The 27,513-nt window shown below is 37.7% G+C and overlaps 2 protein-coding genes across 3 annotated transcripts in view; both read left to right on the forward strand.

The window, feature by feature from the left end:
* The window catches only part of LOC142342559 (AP-3 complex subunit delta-1-like), a 365,254-nt gene that overhangs the window by 161,492 nt on the left and 176,249 nt on the right, over positions 1–27,513 (forward strand). The gene's annotated exons all lie outside the window — the stretch shown is intronic.
* Positions 13,675–27,513, forward strand: part of LOC142342560 (serine/threonine-protein kinase tricornered-like) — a 68,898-nt gene continuing 55,059 nt past the window's right edge. Inside the window, exons 1-2 of the mRNA XM_075393932.1 lie at positions 13,675–14,380; positions 14,835–15,012. Of these exons, the coding sequence (XP_075250047.1) occupies positions 14,204–14,380; positions 14,835–15,012 (355 nt within the window). The 5' untranslated portion in view covers positions 13,675–14,203. The remainder of the gene's footprint in view (positions 14,381–14,834; positions 15,013–27,513) is intronic.

A 27,513-nucleotide genomic window follows, 5' to 3' on the forward strand; every position in this document is an offset into this window, starting at 1 on the left:
TATACGATTTTCGATTTTTCATTCTGAACTGTCAAGTAACTGTTTATCGATGATAGTTGGACAATTTTTGTGAAGCAAAGCAAAAATTTTTTCATAATAAACGAAGAGATCAAAGTTGATAACCGATTAACTAAAAATTATAAAAAATTGTTTTTTTCCATTTTTTTTTCTCATAGCTACTTCGATATTTTTTGTTTAAATGAGGGGGGCAATTAACCTTGCTGCTGATTCCTGAAAAAAAATCATTAGCAAAATCACCTAGGCAAAAAATCAACTTTGAATTTGTGCTAAGTTTCGAATTGGAACGCGCGCCAAAAATAGCCAATCAAATTCGAGTATTTCAAATATTTGAACTTGGCGCCCAAAATTCATTTCAATTTAAGAATTTATGTTCAGGTCGTCATTTACTGTTCTTTCGTTTCTTATTCGGTTTTATTCAATTTTCTTCGAAATTCAACAAAATTCTCAAGAAAAATGGTTCACCAATGCCGACATTGCTCTGCTACATACAGCAACAAATACAATCGCTCAAGGCATGAAAACAGCGCTCATCCTGACGAGCTTGGTTTACCTGTATTTCAATGCTCTCTATGCACTTTCAATGCCCGAAAATTGTCTCTGCTTGAGCAGCACATGCGAACATGCCATGGCAAATTCACCAACTGTTGTCGAACTTGTTACTTAGGCTTCAACAACGTTCATTTGTTTGCTCAGCACATGAGTTCTCTTCATGGGCTTCCCGTATTCGGTGACGAATTCCTACCGAGAGATACACCAACGGAGTCAGCTTTCGGTGGAAGACTTCAAACATTCGAAGTTGTTCAAAACAACGACGCTGAAGTGAATACAGACCTTGCTAGATTCATGTTAGCAGAAAAAACTCGAATCGGAAACTTGGTGCGTAAAAAGTTATCCAACGGACCTCACAAAATTCAATTTTGCGCAAAAGTTCAACTGCTCAAACCTCATCGAGGTGAAGAGGATGGCTCTACTGACGACGAGCGTATTGAAATTTACACAAACTCAATCATGACACCAGTGCTCAATGATGGAATGTCAGACGAAACGTACTGGACTATGGTGGATAAAATGTTAACAGTATTGGCAACATTTGCGTCATCAGGAAGTGGCTGGATCTTGGAAAAAGTTATCAAATTGGACGTAAAGTTTGCACGCTACAGACCCGTAAATGGCTCTTCATTCTTACCTCTGCCTGTGAAAATCGTCAATTGTCGCGGTCTTCTTAATATAAGGAATCACAACGACCAAAACTGTTTCAAATACTGCTACATTGCAGCTTATCATTTGCATAACAATATCAGCCTCGAACGTTACGGTAGAAATTCTAATACTGAAAGAACTTCACCAGACACATACAGCAATCTTGAACAACCTTTGGGTGACTTTGAAATGCCCATGGGTTTCGACTATATGAAGGAGTTTGAGTCGTTGAACAATGTTCAGGTGAATGTCTTTGGTTACGAGAAAGGTCAGCTATACCCCCTCCGAGTTTCTAACTATGAGTGTTCTTTTGTGATGTTCCTTCTTCTCCTATATGAGTGTGACCGGTATCACTACGTACTTATAACAGACCTGGTGAAAGTTGTCTGCTATGTGCGTAACATTGTTTCGATTCTGCTATCGACTCTGTCGTAACTGTTTTTGGTTGTGTAGAGATGGACTCGAATGCTACAACCTACATTTACAGACATGCTCCATGAATGCACCAGCTGTTATTCAAATGCCCTCTCCTGAACAAAGTATGTACAAATTTTCAAAACTTTCGGCTACTCTGTTTGTACCTCTAGTGATATACTTCGATTTCGAATCTTTCCTACGACCAGTTGCGAGTTGTGCCGGTCCCAGCAACACAGCAAATACACGAGCCATCGAAAGACATGAGCCTTGCAGCTTTGCATTAACAGTCATTGATCATCAATCAACAACACCAGTTTTTCATCATGTAGACAGTTCGGAAGACTGCATGAAAAACTTTGTTTGAATGCTACATGACCTAGCTCGAGATATCCACAAACAAAAGAACAAACACACTTTCTATAGAGGCAACAGAAATTTGCTCAACAAAAGTCAAGCAAAACAGTGCTGGATTTGTGAGAACGATTTCGATGTCGAAGATGACCCAGAGAGTACTATCGATTTAGACCACTGTCACTTTAGCGGTAAATTCCTTGGTTGGGCTCATGAAAAATGCAACCGAGCTCGTCGCTACGTTAACTTCATTCCAGTTGTCGGGCACAATATTCAGAACTATGATTTACATCATATTTGTTTGACACTTAACGAATGCGAACCAACAACTACCGTTCAAGTCATTCCAGCAACAGACGAAAAATACATCTCCATGACATTTGGCGTTTTGATTGAAACTATCACGACGGATGAAGGAAAAACGAAAAAAATCTACGAATATTTGCGATTTATTGATTCGTATAAAATGATGAACAGCTCGTTGGAAAAATTGACCGAAATTTTACCCACCGATCAGTTTGGTATTCTCAATTCGATGTTCCCGGGAATTTCTGATTCAGATTTAGAGCTGTTGAAACAAAAAGGTCATTATCCGTACTCGTATGTAAGTGATAGAAGCAAATTTTTAGACACAACTTTACCACCCCTCGAAAAATGGCGTAACACTCTCGAAGGTGGCACAGTTTCAATTAATGAAACAGAATTGGAACATGCACAAAAGATGTGGGAAATTTTGCACTGTAGTACTCTTCAAGACTATCACGATGGGTATCTGAAATTGGACTGTGCATTGTTGGCATGCGTCTGCGAGTTTCATCGAGAGTTGAGTTTCAAAACATACAAGTTGGATTGTATGCACTTTTATACTTTACCAAACATGGCCAAAGAGGCGTCATTGAGAATTTGTAAAGCTGAAGTTGAACTTTTGACGGAGCGTGAGCATCTCGATCTCATAGAGCCAGCTGTTAGAGGAGGAGTTACTTCAGTGTACGAGGAGAGACGATTTCTTGCAAACAATTGCTATCTGGATAACTATGACGCATCCAAGGAATCAGTTTTTGGTTTTTGTGCGGATGCGAACAACCTCTACGGAGGTGTTATGCAGCTAGACAAATTACCAATAGCAGATTACATTTTGAGGTGAGATATCCCCCTGAGCGAAATTTTGAACACGCCCGATGATGCTGAAGTGGGGTACTTTGTTGAAGTGGACTTGTCCTACCCAACCCACCTGCATGATGACCACCGTGATTTCCCTTTAGCTCCCACGAAAGATTTTGTCGAAGACGCATGGTTGAGTGACTATCAGATAGAGTTGAAAGAGCAACATAATCTACCTACCTCTAAAGTGAAGAAACTGTTGCAGACTTTATTCGACAAGGAAAAATACGTTGTTCATTACAAACTTCTAAAACTCTGTGGATCTTGGCCTGATAGTGAAAAAATTATATAGAGTGCTACAATTTAGACAAGAACAGTGGCTTGCTCCCTACAGTTCATTAAATAGTCAAAAACGTCAGCTGGCAACGAACAAATTTGAAGAAAATTTTTATAAATTAATGAATATTGCTGTGTATGGAAAAAATTGTGAGTCGAAACGTCGCCGAAACAAGTTAGTTATTCGTCGTGATGCCGAGTCTACACTTTCAACCATATCAAAATTCGAATTTGAGCGCTATATTATCTTTGGAGAAAACTTAGCTGCACTATCGACTCGTCCTAAAAAAAATCTACTGGAATACACCAACAATAGTAGGCGCTTCAATTTTGGACTTGGCGAAATATCAGATGTACCATTTTCACTTCAAAGTGATGCGGCCCAACTTTGAGTGCCGTCTACTTTATAGCGATACAGACAGCTTGCTGTATTCCGTCAAGTGTGCAGATTTCTATCAAGAGCTCTCCAAAAAACCCCAAGCAGTGCTGGATTGTTTTGACTTTTCGAACTATCCAACCAGCCATTTCTTATTCAACAATCAGAACAAACGAAAAGTGTTGAAGTTCAAGGACGAGTTCGCCGGTGACTTCATCACAGACTTCGTTTGCCTGAAACCCAAGCGGTACTCAATTCTGTCCAAAAGTAAGAACTCCTACTTGTTCCTTTCAAATAGTACCGTTGTAGTTACTTAGCTACGTTTGTTATGGTAAACATCAAACCTCTTATTTCAGGTTGTGGGAAGCTCTCCGCCAAGGGTGTCACGCGGGCTACCCAACGTCGCTTGCGTCATGAAGACTTCCTTGAAACATTGAACACTGGCAACGTCTTTAGGTCCGAAAACACACGAATAACTTCGGACCATCATATTCTACAGACCGTCTCCTCGAATAAAATCTGTCTGTCAGCGTTTGACAACAAATGTTTTATAAAAGCAGACGGCATTCATACTCTCCCATTCGGACACTATGAAGCTCTCGACTGTGGAATTGATGATATTGACTGGGATAACGCAGATATTGAATGGGATCATAACAGTTTCGATTCAAATCTGTGTTTGAGTTCCGATCCAGAATGGGATAATGATTTCGTTGTCTCACAAACATCCTCAACGGCTGCTCAAAGTTCTGCACCTAGCTCTTGGCAGCCACCCGACCCAGGATTTGCTGCAGCCCAGGCAGTAACAGAATCGGATATCGAAAGTGACGATTTGATCGATTTTGATGCCAGTTCGGACGAGAGTTCTAGTGCCAGTAACCCATTCATAAACTTTGAGGCCGAAGAAGCCAGTAGTAGTGATTTTGAAGAGCCACCGCAAAAAATTTTAAAGCGAAGATAAATAATTTAAACAATTTCCAGCCGCTTTTTGTTAATAATTTTCCGGCAAAAATCCCTTAATCTTCAGTTTTTGTATTAATTAGAAAAAAAGTCGTTGTAAAGTTGTGTGTTCAGTTTTGGTGTTTAATTTTGTCCGGTTTCGGTGCTTAAATTTGAACAGTTTATTTCCTTGGTTTTGCCTAGCTTTCTATGCATTGTTTTCCGTGTTGAATTGAATTCTGTTTAATAGTTCCAGTTTTATGGCTTTGTCTGGCATATGTTTGGGTTTAACGTGACGTAAACTCTTAATACCCTCCCGTCTATGATAACCCCCTAACCTCACATGTTTAAGGATCGAATGATAACCCCCCTCTCTCTCTATGCCCCTATTTCATACTACTAGTAAGGTTCTGATGGCAGTGCTTGAGGTCACGGATCCGGAGCTTAGTGGTTCGAATCCCGCGGGGGAATGGTTTTTTGCGCCCATGAAGAAAGAATTAAACTGCCTCGCCTGTCGTTGAAGAGCAATGCTCCCGAAATTTGTCGGTTTATGTTTTTTCATAGTAACGTGCTATATAACAATATATAATTTGTAACTGGGGCATAAAAAGCACTGGGGGCCAAAACAGAATAGATCCAAAATTTGGAAGCAAAAGTGTCGAGAAGTCAACTCCAGACTTGGTTACAAACTTGTGTAAAATCTGTACAAATCGTCTACTAGATATTAGAAAGTCTAAAAGCGTAATGACTCATTACTTGAGAACTGACATGAGCTCAGAATGTTTTATGATTTGATGTTTGCGGCATTTTTTAAAAACTCTCTAGGTGTACGTAGCTTTTTGGTACCATAGTGTATTATTGTAAATAAATTGTAATCAAGCGCTTAAATAAAACGTGTGTTTAAGCATTCCTGACTGGTGCTGGATTTCCGTGTACAGTGACTGTTCATTGGCACAAAGGAACAACCTTGCTTGTCACGTTTGACCACCTAGTGGCAGAGAGGACCAAACAGATGGAGCAGAACAGATGATAATTACTTCATTAGCACAATGTGAAACAGATTTTGATTATATTAATCAGTAAAATATTGTTTTCTCATTACATTTAATTAATTTGCATATATGGTGTCGAATTTTATAAGTTTTTTTTTGTTAATGTAAGGGTTTTAACTCTCTTATAATCCCTCAATGTTTAATTTATTTTTGAAATGCCGAAGATATAAAAATGAATTCTGTGTATGAATATGATTTTAAGCTTATATATGAGCTAATTATCACAGTTCTGAGAATTCGTTGTTCCAAAGTCGAGGTACTTATGGAAAAGTCTTGATAGAGGTCCTGCCTTTTGGGATAGTCAGTTATATTCATGATCTTTTCTGTAAGAAAATTTAGGTTCCAATAACGAGAAGCTGCAGCAGCGGTATTATAGAGCGCAAAGTTGTCAAATATGCGCGAAACCGTTGTTGTAATATATAACCATCTGTTTGGAGGTACATTTTTGGTTGTCTTAATTTTTTGACTATTATTTCGCGTTGTTTACTGAGCCTAATTCTTGCGTAATCGATATACGATTGAAACAACATTTTAATGCAATTTTGTTTGTAATTTTTATTAGAATTGGATTCCAATCAAGAAAAAAGATTATATCTGGTTGATTTCATTATAGCTGCAAAGCGGAAAGCTGTCTGGAGCTATATTGCAGTGCTCTTGGTTTTTAACGACTCGAAGATGAGAGTTGGTTTTCTTAAGGTTTTTTTAACGGAAGTAATTTGTTCAGGCGGCGTTTTGACCCAAAAGTGAAATAGTAAAATTGTCATGTGAACTATCTTTTTCTCAGCGAGAGAAGGTTTTTTGTTCATGCGCTGCGGTGAGTGAATGACTTTTTGACTTTGAAAAGAGTTTTTGAGAGATCGGTGCGTAAAATATAGATGACAGTTTTTAGCCGTGTTTTTTGTAGAATTTAACTTTGATCGATGCCGCATGAATACGCAACCATCCGAAATCGGTACCACATTGTTTTTGGAAGCTTAATTTTGCGTTTCAAGTGCAAAATCGACCCAAATTTCTCATTGCTTTGTCAACTTTTTGCTTTTCATTAATTTCTTTATTTTTGGATCTTTGGGCTGACTTTTTAAAATCAATTTAGTAAGTATGGTTGCGTCTTTTTGATAATTCTTAAATTCGATGCCTCTTTTTGACGCGAGGTATTTTTGTTTTGTAAAATTGTGCACATACTAATCTGATTTTGGCGGTTTTTAATAAAGTTTTCTATGTTTTTTGTTGGTAACTTGAGTTCAATTACCATAAAAAGTCTTCTGGTTTACCAGCGGTGTTTGTGGTTTCGCTTTGTTGCTAATTGAATTGCTTTTGAAAATAGCTCTTTAAAATTCGGTGAAAATTTTTACCATATTTTACACATTTTTTCAATAGTTTTACTGTTTCGCAATTGAGCTGTTATCGTTTTTATGGAGTGAAGAAGATGGCTAGGTAATTTTTTCAAAACCTGGATTGCTTCTACTTTTTCTTTATTTTGGTTTTTAATTGGACTTTCCAAGTTAATTTTTAATTTGATTTTTCAGAAATTGTGCATTAGGTTTTCCTTGTTTATCTTTTTCACAAGGTATGCATTTTCTGCATTCTAGCATGTTTTTGTCTAATCTTTTCATAAGACCTATATTTTTATTCGCCCCGCCTTTATTGAATTGTAAATTGACGATTTGAACTAATAAGTTTTGCCTTTTTTCTACGAATTTTTAGTTTTTGCTTGCAATTGATTTCATTTAATATAATATGGCACTGTGATTTTGGCGAGCTTCATTTTTCCAAATTTTGAACGACACTTTGCTTGCGATTATTCTTAGGGCATGTTTTTTTAATATACGATATTTTGCGTTTTAATATTTTTCTGTCTCTAAGTCTTTTTCTTGATTAATTTCGATTTGATTAAATTGTTGCTCATTTTTTTTTACTTATATCGCGTTCATTGTGATTGGATGTGACAACTAATGTGCAAAGCTTATTTTATTACCAATTGATTACTGTTTTTATTTTGTAGCGTAAAATTTGGTTGCGAGAACTTACGGAAATTAATGAATTTTGTAACGATTCTTGGCCATTTCTCGCAGTATTAAAATTTTTCAAAAATAAAGTTTAAGGAGCGCAACATGGCTTGACTTTTGCTGCTCGCGAGTTTTGATGTCTGTAATTCGTACAAAAATTTTGGTATGTTCTTTACATAGGATTACTGTAATTTTTTAGTCCAGTTGGTTTTATGGGCTATTTTTTTTTTTTTACTCAATTTTTTTGTTTCTAGAGGCCATTTTAGTAGATACCAATTGATTTTAAAATTAATACTTTCAAAAAGACGTCTCCTCTAGTCGTTTACTGAATTCTTCTAGCCATGGTTTTTTCCACGAAGTATTTTTCTTGCGGCATTTTAACAAAAAGTGAAAGTGAGAAAATATCCTGTTGAACAGATTTTTTCTAAGCGAGAGAAGTTTTTTGATCATGCTCTCCGTGAATGACTTTTTGTCTTTGAAAAATGTTTTTGGAAGACCGGAGCATAAAGATTACCGTTTTCAGCTTTTTTATCGTCCATTTGGTTGTTTTTTTTCTTGTTTTTTGTAGAGATGGTTTTTCGCTGCTGCATTAATACGTAATTTTCTGAAATTGATACCAGTGTTTTGCAGAGCCTAATATTTCTTTTCAGGAGTAAAATGGGCACATATTTCTCAGTTTTGATGTTAATTTTTGAATTTTTTCCTTAGTTTTTTCTTTATTGGATCTCAGAGTTTTCCTAAAAAAAATCATTGTATATGGCAACGTTCGTTGGGCAATTTTTGCATTGAAGCCTTTTTGTTCGTGAGGTTTTTTGTCTTATAAAATTATACATATACTAATCCATTTTTTGCAATTGTTGTCCATTTTTTCTAATTTTTCTTTTTGGTTTAAATTCGTTGAATTATTCTTTCTGTGCACAGCCAGTGGTATATCGTGTTATGGCAAATTGTTTTGTTTTTTGACGTTTAATCTCTGAAGATCAATGAATATTTGTTTTTTAATTACTATTTTAATAAGTTTGACAGTTTTTTGTGGAGTGTTTGATTTCTCAAAGCTGTGTAATCTTTTTTCCTTTTTTTCACCTTTCGGCAGGAAGATGACTGTTTTTGTTTTTAAGCCGTGATCGCTTTAAATATGTACTTATTTTTGATCGATAACGTGGAGTGGTTTTAAAATAGAATGTAAAAGTGAATGCTTCATATAAAAATGTGGTGTTGCGGTCAAACGGCTGAAGAAATCGAAGAGCAGAAAGAAGAGAGATATTGGTTTTGTTCATATTGTTTTTGTGAGAGAGCGAGAAAAGTGGGTGTTACAAAATTTTCGCTAAGCGAGTGAAATTTTTTGGTCACGTGCGTATTTTTAAAGCAGTTTTTTTAGGTTGAACTCCAATTTTCTTATCAAAAGTGTTTATCACAATTGTCTATTTTAGTTATGGTGTGTTTGGAAGAACTTTTGACCATCTGAAGCAAATTTTACCTTAAGATTCTATTTGCAGCTTTTTTTGTTTTGTCTTATTTTCAAGCTTTTCTAGCAATTTTCGCATTTTGTTTCTATTTTTGATAGCATTTGCAGATTTTTGCGGTTGAAATCATTTGTTCTAGCAGTTTTGGTGGTTTTTAATTTTCGTTAATAATTTTTCTCGATTGTTTTTATTGAAAATAGGCCAAATTTGGGCACTTTTTCCGACTTGATGTTTTTATTTTTAATGTCTTTTTCTGATCTTACGCTTCTCGCTGTAGCTATTCTGAATCAATTCTTAGTTAATAGTTTTTCTGTAGGTGTTACTACTACGAGGTGACACTGCAAGTATGGCAAGACATGGCACATCTGCAATAAAATCAATTTCACAAATTTCTTCTGGTTTTTATCTTGGAAGTTTCTACTAGTCGTTTGATATTTGTCTCCTGCATTTTAGATGAGTGACCGGTCTAGCAGAAAAAACTATTAAAAGTTTTAGCTGGATAGTTTTGGTAAGAATCTTAAAATATAAGCAGGGCAGTTTTCAGTAAAGTAATTTAAACAATTTTCATATTTTTCCAGGTTTTTTTTCCTTTGTTATTTTATTGTGGTTTAGAACTCCTCCGTCAATTATTGGCTGGGTTACTGATTTATGAGGGAACTTAATTAACATTTTCTCAGATTAATTGATTTGAAATTGCATTTAGAATTTGTTGAAGACTATTATTTCGAGATTTTTAATTTTCGATTTTGTCCGTCATCTCTTTCCCGTTCCTCGAATTTCTCATTACCAACCCATTTACAAAGTTGTATGTCATTTGTTAATACATTTTTTGCAAACTACCTGTTTCAAGTGTGTTTTCTTCCGGCTACGTTTTTTGGTTTCGTCGTCTGACGCTCCTTTTCGTTTTACTTTTGTTCACACAGCAAAGCTGAAAATGTCAAATTTTCTAAATGACTCCTTCGTCTCGCTATAAACATTTGCGCGCGTGACGTCAATTCTAATGCTTTAGCCATCGTTTTTAGCTCATTTGCGTGATTAGATTATGATCATACGTGACTTACCTCACTCAATGACTTTTGCACTTGAAGTTCATTTTGGTTAAGTTTAAGGTCAAATAAAACTCATATGTTTAATATAGGTCACTATAATAAAAAGCATCTGTGGAATGAATTTTAACAAGCTTTTTGATGTATCGGTGAATGATTTTTACATTGCTCCTGGGCCGGCTTCGATAACTTTTTCGACTTTTATCTGTATCTGTTTGCATCTCTATTATACGGCACGCGACTTTAGTCTTTCGCAGCTATGCCGGCAATCTGCTTTTAGATTCTTTTTAACAATTTTGTAATTGATATTTTAGAACAATCATTTTTTTATAAATAATTTTTACATAATCGTCATGGTTAGGGCCACAATATTGTACCTTGATTCACTTCACGTAGTTATTTCCACTTCTAAGAACATTTATTTTATTTTTTCATCTCTTTTCTAAATACAAGTCGATGATGTTTAGAAGTCGAAGTTTTGAACCATTTACCTCTTAGACCATCTCTTAAGTTTGCATAGTAAAACTTCTGCATTATAGCTGCGAAACCCTAAGCTGAGCGTAGCTTTACTCCTCCGATTCTGGTTCTTTTGTTTCGTCGTCTGACGGTAAGTTTTCCTTTTAATTTTTACACTGCAAACCTCAAACGCTCAATTTTGTTCATCTTTTATTGCAGCTCTTTTGCAGCTTCTGTGTGCGTTATGTCTTTTTTAACCTGAAAAATTGTTTTAAACTGAATTGCGTGATAGGTTTTTAAGATTTTTTTTAATTATAAATGAATTAACCGCACTTTCTAAGTGACTTTTTATACTAAAATAAGGTTGCTGTATACATTTTCAAGGTTATTTAAAGACTCCTTTAGAATTAATGGTGTTATTAATACAGCATGGTGATCAATATATTGTGACCTAATGAATTTTTGGAAAAATAGCAGAAAACAGCTTTTTTAAAAATAGGTGTTTTCTTTATCAACTGTTTTTATGTATCTTGCTACCATTTTTCTGCTGCACGCAAGTCTGTTTTCCAGCTATGGGCAATGTTTATTAATAGCCGCGTCCTCAAATCCAGGTGGCAATTATAGCGCTCCCAATTTTTACAATTCAAAGAATTTGAATTGTATTGGGGCGCTGTGTTTTTTCAAGATGTTCACACATTTTTCACTGATCTTTCAAAACGGGATAAACAGGTAAAGCCCAGCGGGCATTAAGTTTCATTAGAGGCGCAAATGGAGCTTTAGTAGTCCTTCAAGTGCTTAGAGTGGTGCAGATGCTGTTATGGCCTTAATTAAAGATTAAAAGGTCATTTTTAAGAGTTTTTGGGCTCAAAATGTTGCAATTTTTCATGTTTTTTGTGATTTTTTCGATATTTTTTGTTTTAGTCTTACGTTGAAGTGTTTGAAAAAATGATGATGAAGGCTTTTTGCGAGACAAAATAACTTGTTCTGACCATTTTATGAGCTATATGTTTTGTTACTAAGTTTTTTGAAAATTTTTGTCATTTTTTGATGTTTTCCAGCTTCAGGGGCCAGGAAATGTCCTTTGTGGTTTGACAATAGGGCACTGCATGGTTTGTAGTAATAATGGATTGGTTTTCAACAGTTTAATGTCTCGAAATTTGGCATTTTTTAAATATAAAATTTGCAATTTTTTCAAGGTTTCCTAAAGTTTTTGTTAATTTTTGTTATTTGTCCATTCTCAAGTGCCAGAAAATCTATTTGACGGTCTGATAAAAAGTTACTGCATGGTTGTTGGCTTCAATGGTTTTGTTATCAACAATTTAGTTTTTCGAATTTTAGAAATTTTTTGACAAAACATTTGTCTTATATTCAATTTTTCTTGCCTCAGTAGCCAGCTAACCTCATCCAGGTGATGATAATATGTCATTAGATAGCTGCTAGGGGTAATTGAACGGATTTCAACATTTTAATAGAACGAATTGCTATATTTTGAGATTTTTGCTAAAATTTATTGCCTATCATTCTTTGAGCCAATTAATTTTTAATGCTTGGGATTGGGTTAATGGATAGCCTCTAGAAACACAGAAATGATTCTGAAGATATTAATACCACAATTTTCAGCAAAATTTTAATAAATTTTGCAATTGATTTCATTTTTTATATTTTTCGGTCATTTTTGAGTTAATCGATCTTCAAGGGCCAATGAATTTTTTCAGGTCATGCAGATATAATACTGGACCGATTTCAAAAACAAAAGTGGTCTTGAAGATATTTTTGAAACATGTATTTTTAAAGGGATGAGATTTTGCCTAAGGGAAAAAACTTCAAGTTTTAGTAATTAGTATATTTTTTTGTAGTTTGTTTGATTGTTTTAGTTTCTCAATTTTTTGAGATGATTTTGTTTGTGTTCTGGCTGACTTTGTTCAATTGATCTGCTGGTCAGGTAGAGTACTTTTAACTTTTTCATTCAATTCTTTGAATTGTATTTCAGGACTTGTCCTATGTTTTTTTACTTCGTCTAACAGATTTTTGTTTCGTCTTACCCTGACTTCTTGGAATTGACTTTTTCAATTACTTACCTCACTCAAACAAATGACTTCTGAGCTCACTTATGGAACTTTAAATTTTATGAACATTTACTTGGTAAAGGTCAATAGTGTGCATCTAAATAGTTTCTAATATATATGCCCTAATTCTTGATTATTAGTCTTGAATTTTTGATTTTGAATATTAATTTTGGGATCTACGTTTGTGCCCCCAGTACGTTATGCGCCCCTCAGTTATAGAGCACATGCCATTACATAGTAAGTCATTATGTAAAAAATATTGCACGTGCACTGAGGGGTGCAAATAATATGCGCCCACTAAGCTGAGGGAACACAAACGGAAAAGATCCTAATTTTGAAAAGCCCTATTAGGGCTTTCTCATTATAGAGCTTATGTGTCTCATAAAAATGAAAGTCCAAAGCTAACACAAAAAGAGTGGTCTATTAAAGGACTGTTGATCGATCTGTCTATCTAATCTCTTTAGTTGTTTCAATTCATGGAAGGCCACAAGCGTCTATCGCGGCTATTTTCCGGCAATCTGCCGGCTATGCTTAGTATCAATGGCTTTCTCTAGCCCTAGAAATAACTGAAAACATCATGACATTGTCCTATCATGACATTTTCGAGGGCGCTTTGACAAACAGCAGAAAAAGAAGTTCCGAAAAGTGATCTTTGCGCTGAAACAGTTTGTCTCATTTTAATCACTCGAAAGAGAGGCTACCAATCAATAGTCAAATTCAGTAGTGTTGCAATATTTGAAACTGCCTTACAAATCAGTTAGTCCGGTCACTTGATTAAACTTAGAGTGGTTTGAACAATTCATTGTCAACATGTGGCGTAAACGTGTGATTAATTACTCTAACATCTGTGAAAGTACTTAACCAATTGTTGATGTTCTTTTCAGATTGCTGGCATTGTGTATATAAGTGATAAACAGTTAACACATGAGTTAGATTTGAAAGGTGGTTGCTTGGTCTTTGAACAAAGTTATCTCGATTCAAAGTCAAGTGGTAGGCTGTTGAACTCATTATTACTACTCAACACAATATTACAATTCTTTATCGGATGGAGCCCAGGACTTAATTCTTTCTTACAGCCAATATCGGTAGTTCTTCAACAAGGGGAAGTTATCAACACATGAAATCGACGACGCAGAACATTTTTTCTGCTTAATTTTGATGAATGTGATTTTTGAAAGGATCTGTTAGCTATTTTCTTCCGAGATTTTATTGACTTATATGCGTATTTATTGAAATTTATTGGTTTCAAAATCTCTTAACGTTATAAGGAGTTACCGACCGGGACATTTCGACAAAGTAATGAACATAAAACTTGCGATCTTCGAATTGTCAACGTGAAGTTTTTGAAGAATTGTTTTGGCAACTTGCGCGAGATGACGAGTGGAAATGGTGCTGGGTCGGCTACGGCCCCAGGAGTTTCACCCAGACAGCAACAGACTGGCGGAGGGGGCAATAGTTCTTTAGGGGGCGGTGGAACAGTGCCAACACCGACGCCAGATGACTTCAAAGCAGCGTTGGAGTTGCATCATTACAACCTTAAACAGGGACAGGTCGGTGTCTTCTGTTTACATGTCTTTTTGGGTTGATATAGTGAAAGGCCAACATAAAAAGGATTTGGGTACCCTCAAATTAGTGGGTTAGCCATTACTTGAGTACTGCTTTTTGCTTTATCGGAAATTTAAAATCTTTGAAAGTATATGATCATGTACGTTGTTGACATTTAATTACAGGATGACTAAAATATTGCAATGATCATGTACGTTGTTGACATTTAATGACAGGATAACTAAAATATTGCAGAAAATAGAAGAATTATTTTTACACTCATTTTTTTGTTCGCGGTGAAGCTTTAGTGGTTGCTAATATGCGTAGCTAATTGAAATTAATAATCTAAAAGGGACAGATTTTTACTATAATATTGTAAGTAGAGATTGAAGTAGTGGTTGATCAAATAGTACTAAAAATAATTTAACTGATGTTATTATTGATGGGATATTGTGTTAGGTGGAGCGTGACAAGAGGCTGCGGGCATTAGAAGACGAGATGCAGCTGAGTGGATTGACAGAGGAGGAGAAGGAGGACAGGAGGAAAGAGCACTACAAGAAGGAAAGCAACTACCTACGCATCAAGAGACAGAGACTCGCGTACTCTGACTTCGACACTCTCAAAATTATCGGAAAAGGTTTTTACAGCTACCACCCGTTTGCAATGCGGTGATTAATTGTCCTGGAACGAAGTTTGAAGCAATTATTGTAAACGCGTGTTTTTTGTGCAAAATATTTGCTTGACCATTTTTGCGTTTTTGTTCTAGCGCATTCTTTGACTTCTGTAATGACCGTTTCACGCTTCTCGGATTTCTTTTTTGAGTGGTCATGGCCCGTAATGGTAATGTATTAACAAACAGACATACCAAAATAAAGAATTCTTAACCAATATGGTTTGTTTAGAAATTTAACACACTGTAACAACTGAACAATCAATGATCAAATGTGCTATGGCAATTAGGGTTGGGTTAGATTGCGTTGATTAAGTAGCATTCTTTTAGGGGTTGTTGCACATGCTCATATTGAACTTAGGCATCCAAACTGTAGGGTTTCCATAGAAGTTGATGTCTCTTCGCTTGTAAATGGTTTCCGCAAGTGTTCGTACTTTGTTATGTTTTCGTCGTAAATTTTGTTCCAGTGTCAAATAATTTATTTTCGAACTTTCACACCAGCGATGAAATTGTGCGTGGATGTTTCAATGATGAAGTCAGGCTAGCAGCCACCAAAATTGTGTTCTTTAAAACACGTGACTTTGTCAGAAAAGCATTTGTCAGTCGCGAACTTTGTTGTCTGGCAATATTTTGTGCGCAGCAATGTTTATGGAGCCAAACCAATGTTTATGGAGCCTCTTTTGGCATTGTTAATATCATTGTTGGTGCTTGGCTACAACACGGGTACATAAGGTTACCCCCTGAGCATCGTGTGACCGTTGAAAATGATTGCAAAATCATCTATGTGTGCCAACACAGTTGCACATGCATTGGAAGCAGCATCTACTAGGGGTTTGTGTAGAAGTTATGAGTTTTGTTGACATGGGTCAAGCTTTTGTTGACACCTCTCTTGATGTGAATTGAGTCGTAAAGGTCTCTTTTAGCTTGAATAACTGTGACCGAAGTGCTTTCACTATAAAGATCGTTAATGAGACTAGATATTCAATGAGGACATCCGCTTAGTTCAGCACGCTTACCAGGAACCCATATGACACACTGTTGAACGAATCGTACAAATTAATAATGCAGCATATTTCTTAGTTTGCAGGGCAGAATGCACTAGAAAGGAATTGTTGCGTACATCTTTGCCATTGATTATGGCTTGTTGTGACCAAAGAACTCCTTCGTATATTTAAAACCAAACCAATTCGATCATCGCATAGCAAGGTTTGACGTGAGTAGTCGATAACTAAGGTTGGCCGATGCAATAGGTTTGAATTTAAAAATCAGTTTTTTACCTGTTGGTATTCACCTGACATCTTGAAGATAAGCATAGTAAAAAAGGACTTCCATGATTTAACCAGTGCATGCGATTCGGTGTAGTCCTTCAAATTAATTCCCACTGAACGCCTTTTTATGAGCAAAATGTTTTCGTCCAGCCATCAGGGCCTAGTTCTGGTTCGCTGGGCACCAGTGCTTTCTTCACTTCGCTCAGTTCAAAGAGGAGCCGCCTCAGAAGTTCTACTTTTTTGGGGTACATCGGCCAGGAAAGGGTGTCACAGTGAGACGGGGGAATCGATCTGCTTTAACTCCTCTGAGTAATGATCCGCGTTGACGGTATGCCGCAATCAATTTGTCTGCTTGACCGTAAATTGGCCATTGCCTTCCTGGAGATTTTCGAATGATTTCTGAGCTTTGGTTTGCATTAATGTTTTTCCAAATGCCCGGCCAAAATTCATGACGTTAGATTTACTTATAGTGGATGTTTTTTTCTTCATGATTCATCTAAACCATTTGCGGATTGATACACATGTTCTCTTCGCTGATACCACTTTTGTTTTCAGGTTTTCCGGTTTTTTTTGGCTGCATTCGGAATTCTTTTTCTAGCAATGCAAAATTGTGGTTGTTCCTTGCTACGAGTTTTTATTGCCGATACATTTGCTGACGAGTGCTAGTTTGCTCGCTGTTCAACTGTTTCGCGTTCCGATTCTCTTCTGTATGCCTGGAGAAATTGGGTGAGGCTTTCAGAACTATTCAATCTCGGAGCTCTCTCGGCAGATTCTTGCATGGCTACTTAAGTCCTTCTTTGTTCTGATTTGTTCTATTGCGTTGACGTTTGTAGGTTGAAAGAAACTGGCGTTCTCCAAAATGTTCTCCAACTGGCGTTCTCCGGAATTGCTTGATGAGGTTAAGGTTTTCATCTGCGACGATAAGACTCCACATGTAGTACATCAGAATTCGACATCCTGAATACTCTTTGAAAGTCTTATTCGGGCATCTCTGATAATTTCCCGTGCGTAGGATTGCTGTGTCACTGGAAAAATGCAACCATTGCAGTTAACTGGCCATTCACTCCGGAAATGAACCGTTTCTAACGGCTCTTTAATTTAAATATTCAGAATTATTCGTTTTCAAGAGATAAGGTTAGCTGATGTAGAAGTTTGGTAAACCGCGAAGGTCAAAGGAACGTGGAGGGAGATGCAATAAATGGGGTGGAAATTGAGATAGGGTCAAATACCTCTTGTTTCTATGCGATTACGCCAAGCCGACTCAACGGGAGGGATTTGTGTGAATCACATAAACCAGCAAAGCAAATTAAAGTGAAATAACCAAGAAACTAAGCGAGTTAAATATGTAAGGTTGAGCTATTCCTGGTTTATTCAATTGAAATAGCAAAATGCAAGAACTTTAGACATAGATTTCGCTTTCCGCAAGTCGCCTTAGCTCAGCAGTTAAGGCACTCGTTTCAAGAGAGCGAGGCTCCCCGTGAGAGGGTTCGATAGCTGCTTTAATCAAATATTTTTGAGCGGATGTTGAGTTTGTGCGACCTGATTTTCGCCAAAGAGCCGACAAGCGATGATTACCAGTTACTTTGTTATTGATTCTGGAATTCATGTTGAAAACTGACAACCAATTAAAACACTAACCTAATGCGTTCAATTAACCTAAAAATGGCACAGCGTATTTTTTTTCACCGCATATGGCGATGCATCAGCTGCCCCCTGGAACCTGACATGCATCTATCAACCGAATGTGAGATCTTTCTTCCCAAAAAATACATTTTTTTCGGTTAGCGCGGTTTCTGAACAAATATGACCCGTTTTTGTTGCGCTGCATTCTAGGTTATATCAAAATTTTGTTTTATTGGGGACAGAAATAATTTCTTGATTAACATTTAATTACCATGACTCGTTTTCACTAATATGGTTTGTTCTGGCTGTAATTTGAGTGCTATCGAACAACATGCAAACCGGACAACATTGAGCTAGGCGACGAATTGTTGTTAAAGTCTAACCCGCTTCTTCACAGAGCTTCGAATAAGTTTCTCTCAAGATTTAAATCAAGTATTTGGAGAGCACGGTCATGGTATTGTAGTTGATTAGTCAGCCTAGAACAGATACGACGAAATGATATTGCTTCTTTTTGCACATACCTAAGGGTTTCGCTGACTTTAATGAACCGTAACCAGTGGTAGTGTAGGACCGGACAAGCTTCCTTTTCGGATCCGATGATCAAAATCCATCAAAATTGGTGCCAGGCAACGCCCGACGTGTAGGATATTAGAATGAATGACAAATGAGCATACAATAGTGTTTGTTATATATCGGATACATTGTAGAACTGAAAGTCAAGGCATAGTTTACGGAGAATTTAAGATCAGAGCGGTTGAATCCTAACTGAATAAAAGCTGTGGGAGTTACTTCACCGGTGATAGAATGTTCCAGAAGATTTCAAATATAAAAGCGGTGAACTCCTGTAATATGCTCTACACGTTTCTTTCCGCGCTGTGCGTATTGCAGTGGTCGAGATAGGTTTCATACATATCTCGTTCGTCGTTTTTTCTATGTCATTGTATGGAGCACGCATACAGATTGTCGTGAAATACTTCATAGCGCACCAACTTGAATTGTACGTACTGATGTTTTGTCAAATTTTGGCACAATCGGTTGAAACTTTAATGAAGATTCGTTGGTTTGATTCATCCTAAACAATAGTCTGCGTGTAGATTACCGAACTGCTGTGCTTTTGGTGTCCGGAAATTACGTCTTACGAGGTTAATACAGAAATTACGAGGTTATTTCCAATCTGATCTGTTTTTTGGCGTTGAAGTGTCTGTTTCCGGTGAGTGGATTGGTTGTTCGTAACATGAACCACTGTCTCAAGCGCCCTGGCCTCCAGGACAGGTTTGGGCTTCCTACCATCCTAAGTGAAGGTGGTGCGTACAGGGACGAGGTTTCTCCGTGCTTTGTGGATATAACGCCAGTCGCAAAATTTCGTGTGAAAGCTTTATTTCTTATGTTCATCGGGTTACTGCTAAATGCCTTGCAGTAACGTTCCTGATCAGGAGCGTTGAGCATGTTTCTCAAAATTTTTTTCTGCATCATTCTGGGCTAAGCGTACAAATAAAAGGCTCTGGTATTGCCGACGACAATCTTCTCATAGCTTTTTTTGAGTTTTACCCCAAGCATTTCGAGTTTTACCTTCGCACAGGTAACCTCTATTCCAATGTAGCATCGTCGTCACGAATTGTTCTGTTGTTTCATTTCAATGGAGGCTTTTTGTATGTAGATCCTCAGATCATCTGAGAGGTTAAGCGAACCAACAAGGGCTTGCAGCTTCAGCTTTGCGTTTAGCGGGTGAGATCTGGTAATCCAGATCCACTGTACGTTCTTTGAATTGGATGTAGGCATTAGCTGTAAATCGGGAACAAGGAACCTCTTGGTTAGATCGCGTAGCTATAGCTTGAACTAGGCTGGATCTGTGAACGTGTAATTTCTCCGGCAGTCGAAATGTTATCGATATCACGTTCAATCTCGGTGTATGCAATGCAGAGTTTAGAATTATTGTTAACATGCGTGATAGACCAGGTCTTTTGAAAACTACCAAGATCTTTTTTCCACAAAGGAGTGTGGGAATTGTAGTAGTACACAGAAATTTTTGCTCGCTTTTTCCTCGCTTACCATGGTTATGTTTGCCTCCATTTTCAACAGAGATTGGAAAGTTTCGACAAATGCGCTTTTTCGGTTTGAACATAAAACCCAAATCTTTAGCCATCTCTTCAATTTTCGTGACATCAGCGGCCTTGTCAGTATATAAAATGACCAATGATGGGTCATCAATGTATCCCGGGCTGCAGCAAACCGGTGTTAACCCAGCTGTGACCAGAGGATCCTTTACAAAGTTGAAAAGAATTGTAATCAGTTGACACCCTTGGTTTACACTACGTTCGAATTTATTTGCATCACTGTGTTTTGTCCTCAGTATTCACAGAGGTGGTAGTGCACGTTTCATAGAGTGATCTGACAAGTTTGATAATCCATATTGGACAACCACAGTCTTAAAGATTAGTTTGTGATCAAGATGTTGAAGACATCCGTTGTATCCAGACAGATCAGAGGCTCAACCAATAGAGGAGAACGAAAGGCCTTTTTCCGCTCTTGCCATAAGCGCGAATTAAGAAGGCGTGGAGAAAGAGAAGTTTTACAATAAATTAGATAGATCAGTGTCACCCCTGCGAATGGGTGATTATCCAGTGAGCTCGTAGCGCCTGTTTGCAGAATTGTGTAATTCCTTTCAGTTTTTAACCGCGTTTTGTGATGCTTCTACTTTTGCGTCCACGTTGGTGAGAGTTTAAACGTCCTGTGTGCCAAAAGATTGATGGAGGACATTTTCTGGGTATGTGAAGAGTGTAGTACTTTGGTGGTTTGTTGCTTTTCGTTTAAACGTCTCATTACAAAGTTTGCAATGAAAGCGAATATCGGTTGCTGTTTTAGCGATCTTTTGGTGACCCTTGCATAGCTTGGATTTTGAGATTAGGTCACTTTTAAACATTGAGTCATTCATTGGTAGCTCGCTGAGCTGGCAAACAATTGGAAAATATACCGGAAACGGTATAAAAGTCAAGTCATTTGTGTGAAAAAGGCGAGTCCATTTTTGGAATCACTGACACAGTTACTGAACTACTACTATTTAAACTAATTGTTAAAATGGCAAAAAGACTGAGTGGGGAGAGCGCAGGCAGGAAATCATTCCCCGGCCCTAGGAAACTACCGGACTAGACTGCGAGAGTTAGCGCGTTGTGCTAACGCAACTTAATGTTCGGTTAAGTTGGAAAATTTTTAGCTAGCGCTCAGCTATGCACGTATTGCAGCAGTAGATACTTCTAGTAGATAAATTTTGTTTAAAACCTGCACGTAAATGAAGCAGCGCGCCACGTGTTGCAGTAAGCAAGACTAAATCCAGACGAAAGTTGGAAAGGCTTACAATCACGCAACGGTGACGCCAACGGGAGAGAGTTGCTTCATTCATATGCTGAATCATTGGAAATACAGTACTAATTTCAGAAAAAAAGGCCGGTCTTAGATGGTCTGCTTTATTTTTAATCATTTCAGGAATGTGAAGCAAGAATTTACCGACTGTAACAGGAATATAACACACGATATTGGCCAAAATCGCAAGAAGTGATGGGGATACCACAAAATATTAAGGTATTTTTTAAAAATCGCGAATAGCGACTGTTTGAAGCTTTTTCGAGAGCCCGATTTGCTTGAAAATTAATGTTTCAATTCACTTTGGCCTTTCTTCTTCCGTTATTCTTTTCACGTTTTTCTCTCTCCTTTTCTCACTGCTGGTGTCACTCACTGCAAGACCTTTGATACCAAAAAGACAAAGTATACCGGTGCAGAAATCTAAAACATCTAACAAAATGTCCCGCACAAACTACTTTCAGAAACGGCCAATCAAGGACGCCAAAACATCACTTATTTAGTAAGTTTGTTGCAACCTTTAGGCTCGTTTCAACAAAGCAAGGGCACCAATTCGGTTCACGCTTTATGCAAATGATTTTGGACGTTGGTTGAGTTGGTACATCCTGGCCAAAGGGCCGAGAAGCAAAATTTCTAGTTATCCAATTTGATGATTTGATAATTCTTGTTGAAAACTCGCAACCCTTTAAAACACGAACCTAATGCGCTCAACTAACGGAAAGTTGACATAGCGTTGTGTTTTTGTAATTTTTTACTGGAAATGGCCATGCTTGGCCGTGGATCGACGGCAGCAAACAGCTTTGTCGAACCTAAGGTGCAAAAAGGCGTTTAATACTGGTGACAGGCAATGCTCTGATATTACGTTGACAAGAGTAGATGCATTTTTGAACTATTATCATAGAGTAATACCGCTGTTTATTGTTTACTGATTTGAATAACATAATATGATCAGATGATAATTACGTCAAAAATAACAGGATAGATGAGTTGGATTAGCTATTCAAAGCAGTTTTGAAGTTTCTTGTTCATTTTTGTTATTACCCTTTAGATGGGTAACTGTTGGATTCTGTGCCTGATAAAGAATTTTGGAGATTGCTCTGAATTGTGGTCTTTGATATCCGTTTGTTTTGCTTGATCTTTTTCAAAGTTCCTTTGCACGACATGGACGCTGATCCCAATCATCCAAGTTAAACTGTTTCGATAGCTGTCAGTTTTCCTCGGTTAGCAAAGAAGTGTTCCAACTTTTGGCATTAAGCTGCATTATTGCTATCATATCTCTGACAAAAAAATGGTTTTTCGTTTGCGATTTTTACATCTGCTTTCTATTGGATTTCAGTTTCGCTGGAGAAATCGGGTTGGCAGGCGCCAAGTTAATGTTCCGAAAAAGTGTTTCTTTGTTTTGTTGTTTCAAAAGTTGTTTACAGGTCTGTGCTTCAGTCGAACACCTGATGCAAGGTTTCATCGCCTAGTTGACATCGTTGGCAGTTTCTGCTCTTCGGGTCTGACCAAGTTATCGAACCTTTCAAGTGGTTTAGATTTACTGTTGCTTGTCACATGCTTTGTGTTGAACTTGTAGATACAGCGGTTCTGAAAGAAGTTAATGGCATGTCGAAATAAATTATGCTGAGCTTTAAAACCACATTATCAATCCTCGGAGCACGAATGAAGAAATTATTGCCACTCTGAAATTTCCTTGCAGATGGAATGTCAAAAATATATTGATTCGATGAACGTGTGGGTAATCAGTTCAAAGTGAGGGTTATCAAGTTTGTCATTACACAGTTTCCATAATAAGTTGAGATCAGTTTTTATTAGTTGAAAGCATATAGGGAGTAGTTTCAATTGTCTGGGTGTCGCCTCTTAGCCATCTGCGCTTTTGATACATTTCACCACACGACACTGAAATCTTTCCAGCCGTCGTAGTTGTGATTGTGGGTGGCCAAGCAGGACTTCCGTATAATAGGATTACTTGTATTAGACGTCACTTTTAAACGTTGCTTTTGTTGTTGCCTATAAGGAAACGGCCATGGAATGAGTTATGCCATTTTATAAACAAACAGACTGCATTTGTTCCTTGTCAAACTGGTGAACCTGGATGTCTGATTCCAATTTAATTTTTGGTTGTATCAAAGATGCCCACTTTATCGCACATAAAACAGCTTTTTCGTGTTTGTTTACGGCTTGAATAACGTCAGAGAGATTTGCCTTCGAGTTGGAGGCCTGTTGTATATTTGCCAAGTTCGTCCTCCAGTTTGATAGCTTTCAGGAAAGACTGGAGGGTCAATATGGGTTTCAGAAGTACTAGGTCTAGGATACCAGGTTCACTGTACATTCATCGAAGATGTACATAGGCGTTGACTGTCCTATCAATTAAGCAAAGAATTTTTTACTTTTTTGTGTAAAGCGCGATTTAATTATTGAAGCTGTCTTTGTTAATTACTGGCTTTCCAATAAGGTGAAAAGGCATGGAATTAACTTAAGTTCTGATCATATGTAATTTTTGTATCGGTTTGAAGGCTGACAATTCGATTCGTTATGCCTCCTTCCAGGCCCGCTCTAATCAGGTTTGATACCTCCAACCATATTTGGATAGGCTGTTGTGCCTATATATTTATATTCAGACACAATACTTACAGGAGGATCAATGACCATGATAAATAAGAGAGGGGCATCCCTGTCTGACCCCTCGTTCTATAATGACTCAATCAAGTTCACATTATTTTCATGACATTCACAATTCGGATGCGCTGTTAAAATAAATCATCACACTGTGAAAAGCGTCCGTAATGTCAAAATAAAAAACTTTTTTCCTCAAACGCAGCGCTTCAAACTGGGTTTATGTAATTTTTAACACCACGTCTTGAGAAAACATCTCTCTGTCAAAAGGAAACTTCCTTATTCTATTCAAGCCATCAGGTCATACTTTTCGCTACTATTTAGGTGAGTTGTTAATAGCTAAAATTGGACAGTGTTATAGGACGGATTTTTGTCAAGAGCTTTTTCAAAATTTGTCGGTAATCAATCAACCGTTCAGGAAGCATCAATCTCTTGTAGTGTTTCTAGGACTTTGGTTTCTTACCAGCTGCAGCCATAATATGAAGTCCTTCACGGAATTGTTTTGTAAATTTTTTGAGTGTTCCAATGTCTCTGTCATCCATCAGGCCCGGTTGCTGAGTTTCCGTGAATCAGGGCCTCATTTATTTAACCATTACTAACATGTGCACATGGGTACTTTGTTCAATTTAATGACGTGATGCCCCAAGGCCTTCCACATTGCGGCCGAAGCTGTTAATTTGGTGAATTGTTTGGTGAGCTAGTTATATATGCTCTGTTTCCTATTTATATTTAACTATATTGCTTTCTGATGATATTTTTCTAAGGAAGCTTCTTTAATCTGCGCGTCACACAGAGTACAATTGCAAAAATAGAAGAACAAGGAGTATTAGTTTTCGCTGGTTGACAAAAACACAGGCATTTTAGAGTAAACGTTGTATCCCAAAGAGGTAGTATTTAAGTATAAAGATTCGGCGAGGCTGCTGGACCCAGTGGTTAAGGCACCTTCTTTAAGAACGCAGGGATCCTTCGGGGAGGCATTCAGGTCCCGCAAATTGATACAAAATTGTTATACAGATTTGGTCATGATATGAATTCCTTCTAGGAAGTTTTTTTGTAGAATTGTCTTCCTAAGTCGTCCATCCCTCAGGCCCGGGTGCTGAGTTATCATGATTCAAGGCCTCATTTATTTCACCAATACTAAATGTAGCACATAGGAACTCTTTAGGTGCCCAAAGGCCTTCCACAGTCCAGAAAAGTTCGGGTCCTTTGGCGAATTTTTCGGTGAGCTGATTGTATATGCTTTGAACTTCATTTTCACAATTTGTCTGAATAGTTCTGGATTATGTGGAGTGCTTTATTTGTGTTACTGGCATGTAGTTTTTTTAATCCGGGGCCCTCAGAGTTGGTTTATGTCACCCTTAGGATGCCTTAATTATCTCGGTGGAATCACAGTAGCAATCCACAAATATATGTCTCAATTTATATTTGTTTCCAACTTGGATTGGTAGGAGTCTTAATTTTTGCAAACAGATGAACTCGAACACATATGTGGTGAAGCTGGCGGTGAACCGGTGAGCCTTTTGAGATGGTTCAAAAATTATATTTGTCTCCAACGCTGGAGAAGGTAATGGTATGCCCTCATTCCGTATAGTTGTAACTTGTTCAAGAAATTGAAAATCTACATGGGGATACAAAATCAATTTTGGTTGGCTGTTCTACAGCGCCATTCAAATATGGTTTGACAATGTTAAAAAGAATTCCACTTAATTTCACTTAATTTACAGGTTTGTCTCGAGCCCTGTTCAACATTCATCGTATCGCATTGTTTTTATGCTTCGATGCTGAGAGGTGTGGTGATGCACAGCTTGTAGAGCGAATTGACTAGACTGATTATCCCTTTTGGACAGTGACATTGTTCTAGAGCCGTAATTATGTTTGTGATCAGGGCTATTGAAGGCATCCGTTATATCCAGATGAATCCTTTCACAATAGTAAAAAAAACCTGTTACGATGCCTTTTTCAATCGTAGTGCTTCAGAGACAATATGGATACTTTCCTCCACCTTTTTACGGCAGAAAGGAGCACGTTTATTGAATCAAGTGCCTTTATTCCGCTATAACCATACGCTGATACTTTTTGCAAGAACAGAATTAAGAAGCGTACTTGATAGATTAGGGCAAAGTCTTTCAAGAGAATTTAATGCCAGAACTTCATGTACAATGTCTGTTTATACAAAGCATTTTGTACCACGTCCTCTCCTCCTTAGTAAGGGAGCTGTGGCCCATGTATTACAGGGTTCTGACAAACAACTCAACGAAACCGTTTAGCTTCGCTATTTTACAATTTTTCAACCATCAGGTCCAGCGACTGAATATCGGTGGTTTAGGCATGGATAATTTCTCAAGCTTTGAAATGACTGGCAAGGGGTTCAAGCCCTCTGGTGCATGCATTCCAAAGCTGTTTGGGTAGCGTGGACAGGTTGCCTTGCTGCTTGCATTGTTAGATGGTTGTGTAGCTCCTGTCCGGGCACTCTACACACAATGTAGGCGAGTCTTTGAATCTCATTCGAGGGTTTCATTTTCAACATGAATCTGCTGTGCCTTCTCTTTGTATAAAAACTGCGTTGCTTCTATTCTTAACAGGATGGAGTGTATGCAACCAATGGCCGATGTAATTATCTCTGCAGGTTCAATTGGATGTTTATTGTACTCGCTCACTTCCAGGGGAAAAATCCAAGTGTGCCCTAGGTCAGTTTTCAGTGAACTCCGATCTACCATCGATCAGTTGCTCGCTAACAGTCGCCGCGGGTGATGGGCTTAGGTAATTGGACTGAGTTGATATGTTTCCGAGCAATCGATAACGGATCTAATTTCTGTGGGTGGCTCGATTGTGGTGTGCTATTTCGCCCATTTGATTCATATTGCTTCGGAACTGGTCCGTTTCACTTGGTGTTTTCATTATTGCAAACTTGGCGTTGAGATTTTGAAGCTTTTTGTGTGGCAAAGGACCGATTAAAATTAGCACATGGGTGAATATGAAGGGTGTAATATGGGTGTGTGAAATGCGTTACTTTAAGGTATGTTGCCTTTCTTCTATTTTTAGATCGTTCTCTACAAAATTTTCATTGAAATTGGATTTCAGAGGCGGTATTAGCGGATCTTGGACCTTTGCTTAATTTGGACTGGCGAATAAGGTCCCTGTTAAGCGGTATTTCCCTAATTTGTGACTTGCTGAGGACGCAAACGATTAGAAAAACTACTATAAAAGGAATGGTAACCATGTTATCATTGTATGAAAAGGTCGTTTTCTCCATGATAAATGGAGGAACAAAAAGCCTGACAGTATTTCGGACCTGACTGTAAATATTTAGTCAAGCTATTAGCAGAACCCTTGTTTGGAAGAGCAGGAAAGACTGGAAGGTGTTCCCCGGGCCCAGGAAACTCCCGGACTAGCAGGCATGATGTTTAGCCAGTTGTGCTAACTCAGGTTAAAGTGCAACATAAATCGGAAGTTAATTTATAGCTGACATGCAGCTGTGAAATTGAACTGTAATAGCGCTCTGGTTTAACAACAGCCTCTTTACCACATTCTGGTGTGGCTGCTGATGGCCTTTTCCTTCCTGAACGCTCGATTGCTTTTGCAGCAGGGTATACGGGCATTTCGTATT

This window comes from Convolutriloba macropyga, chromosome 7 (genome assembly GCF_964194025.1).
Source record: "Convolutriloba macropyga chromosome 7, txConMacr16.3, whole genome shotgun sequence".
NCBI classification, from domain to species: Eukaryota; Metazoa; Xenacoelomorpha; order Acoela; family Convolutidae; genus Convolutriloba; species Convolutriloba macropyga.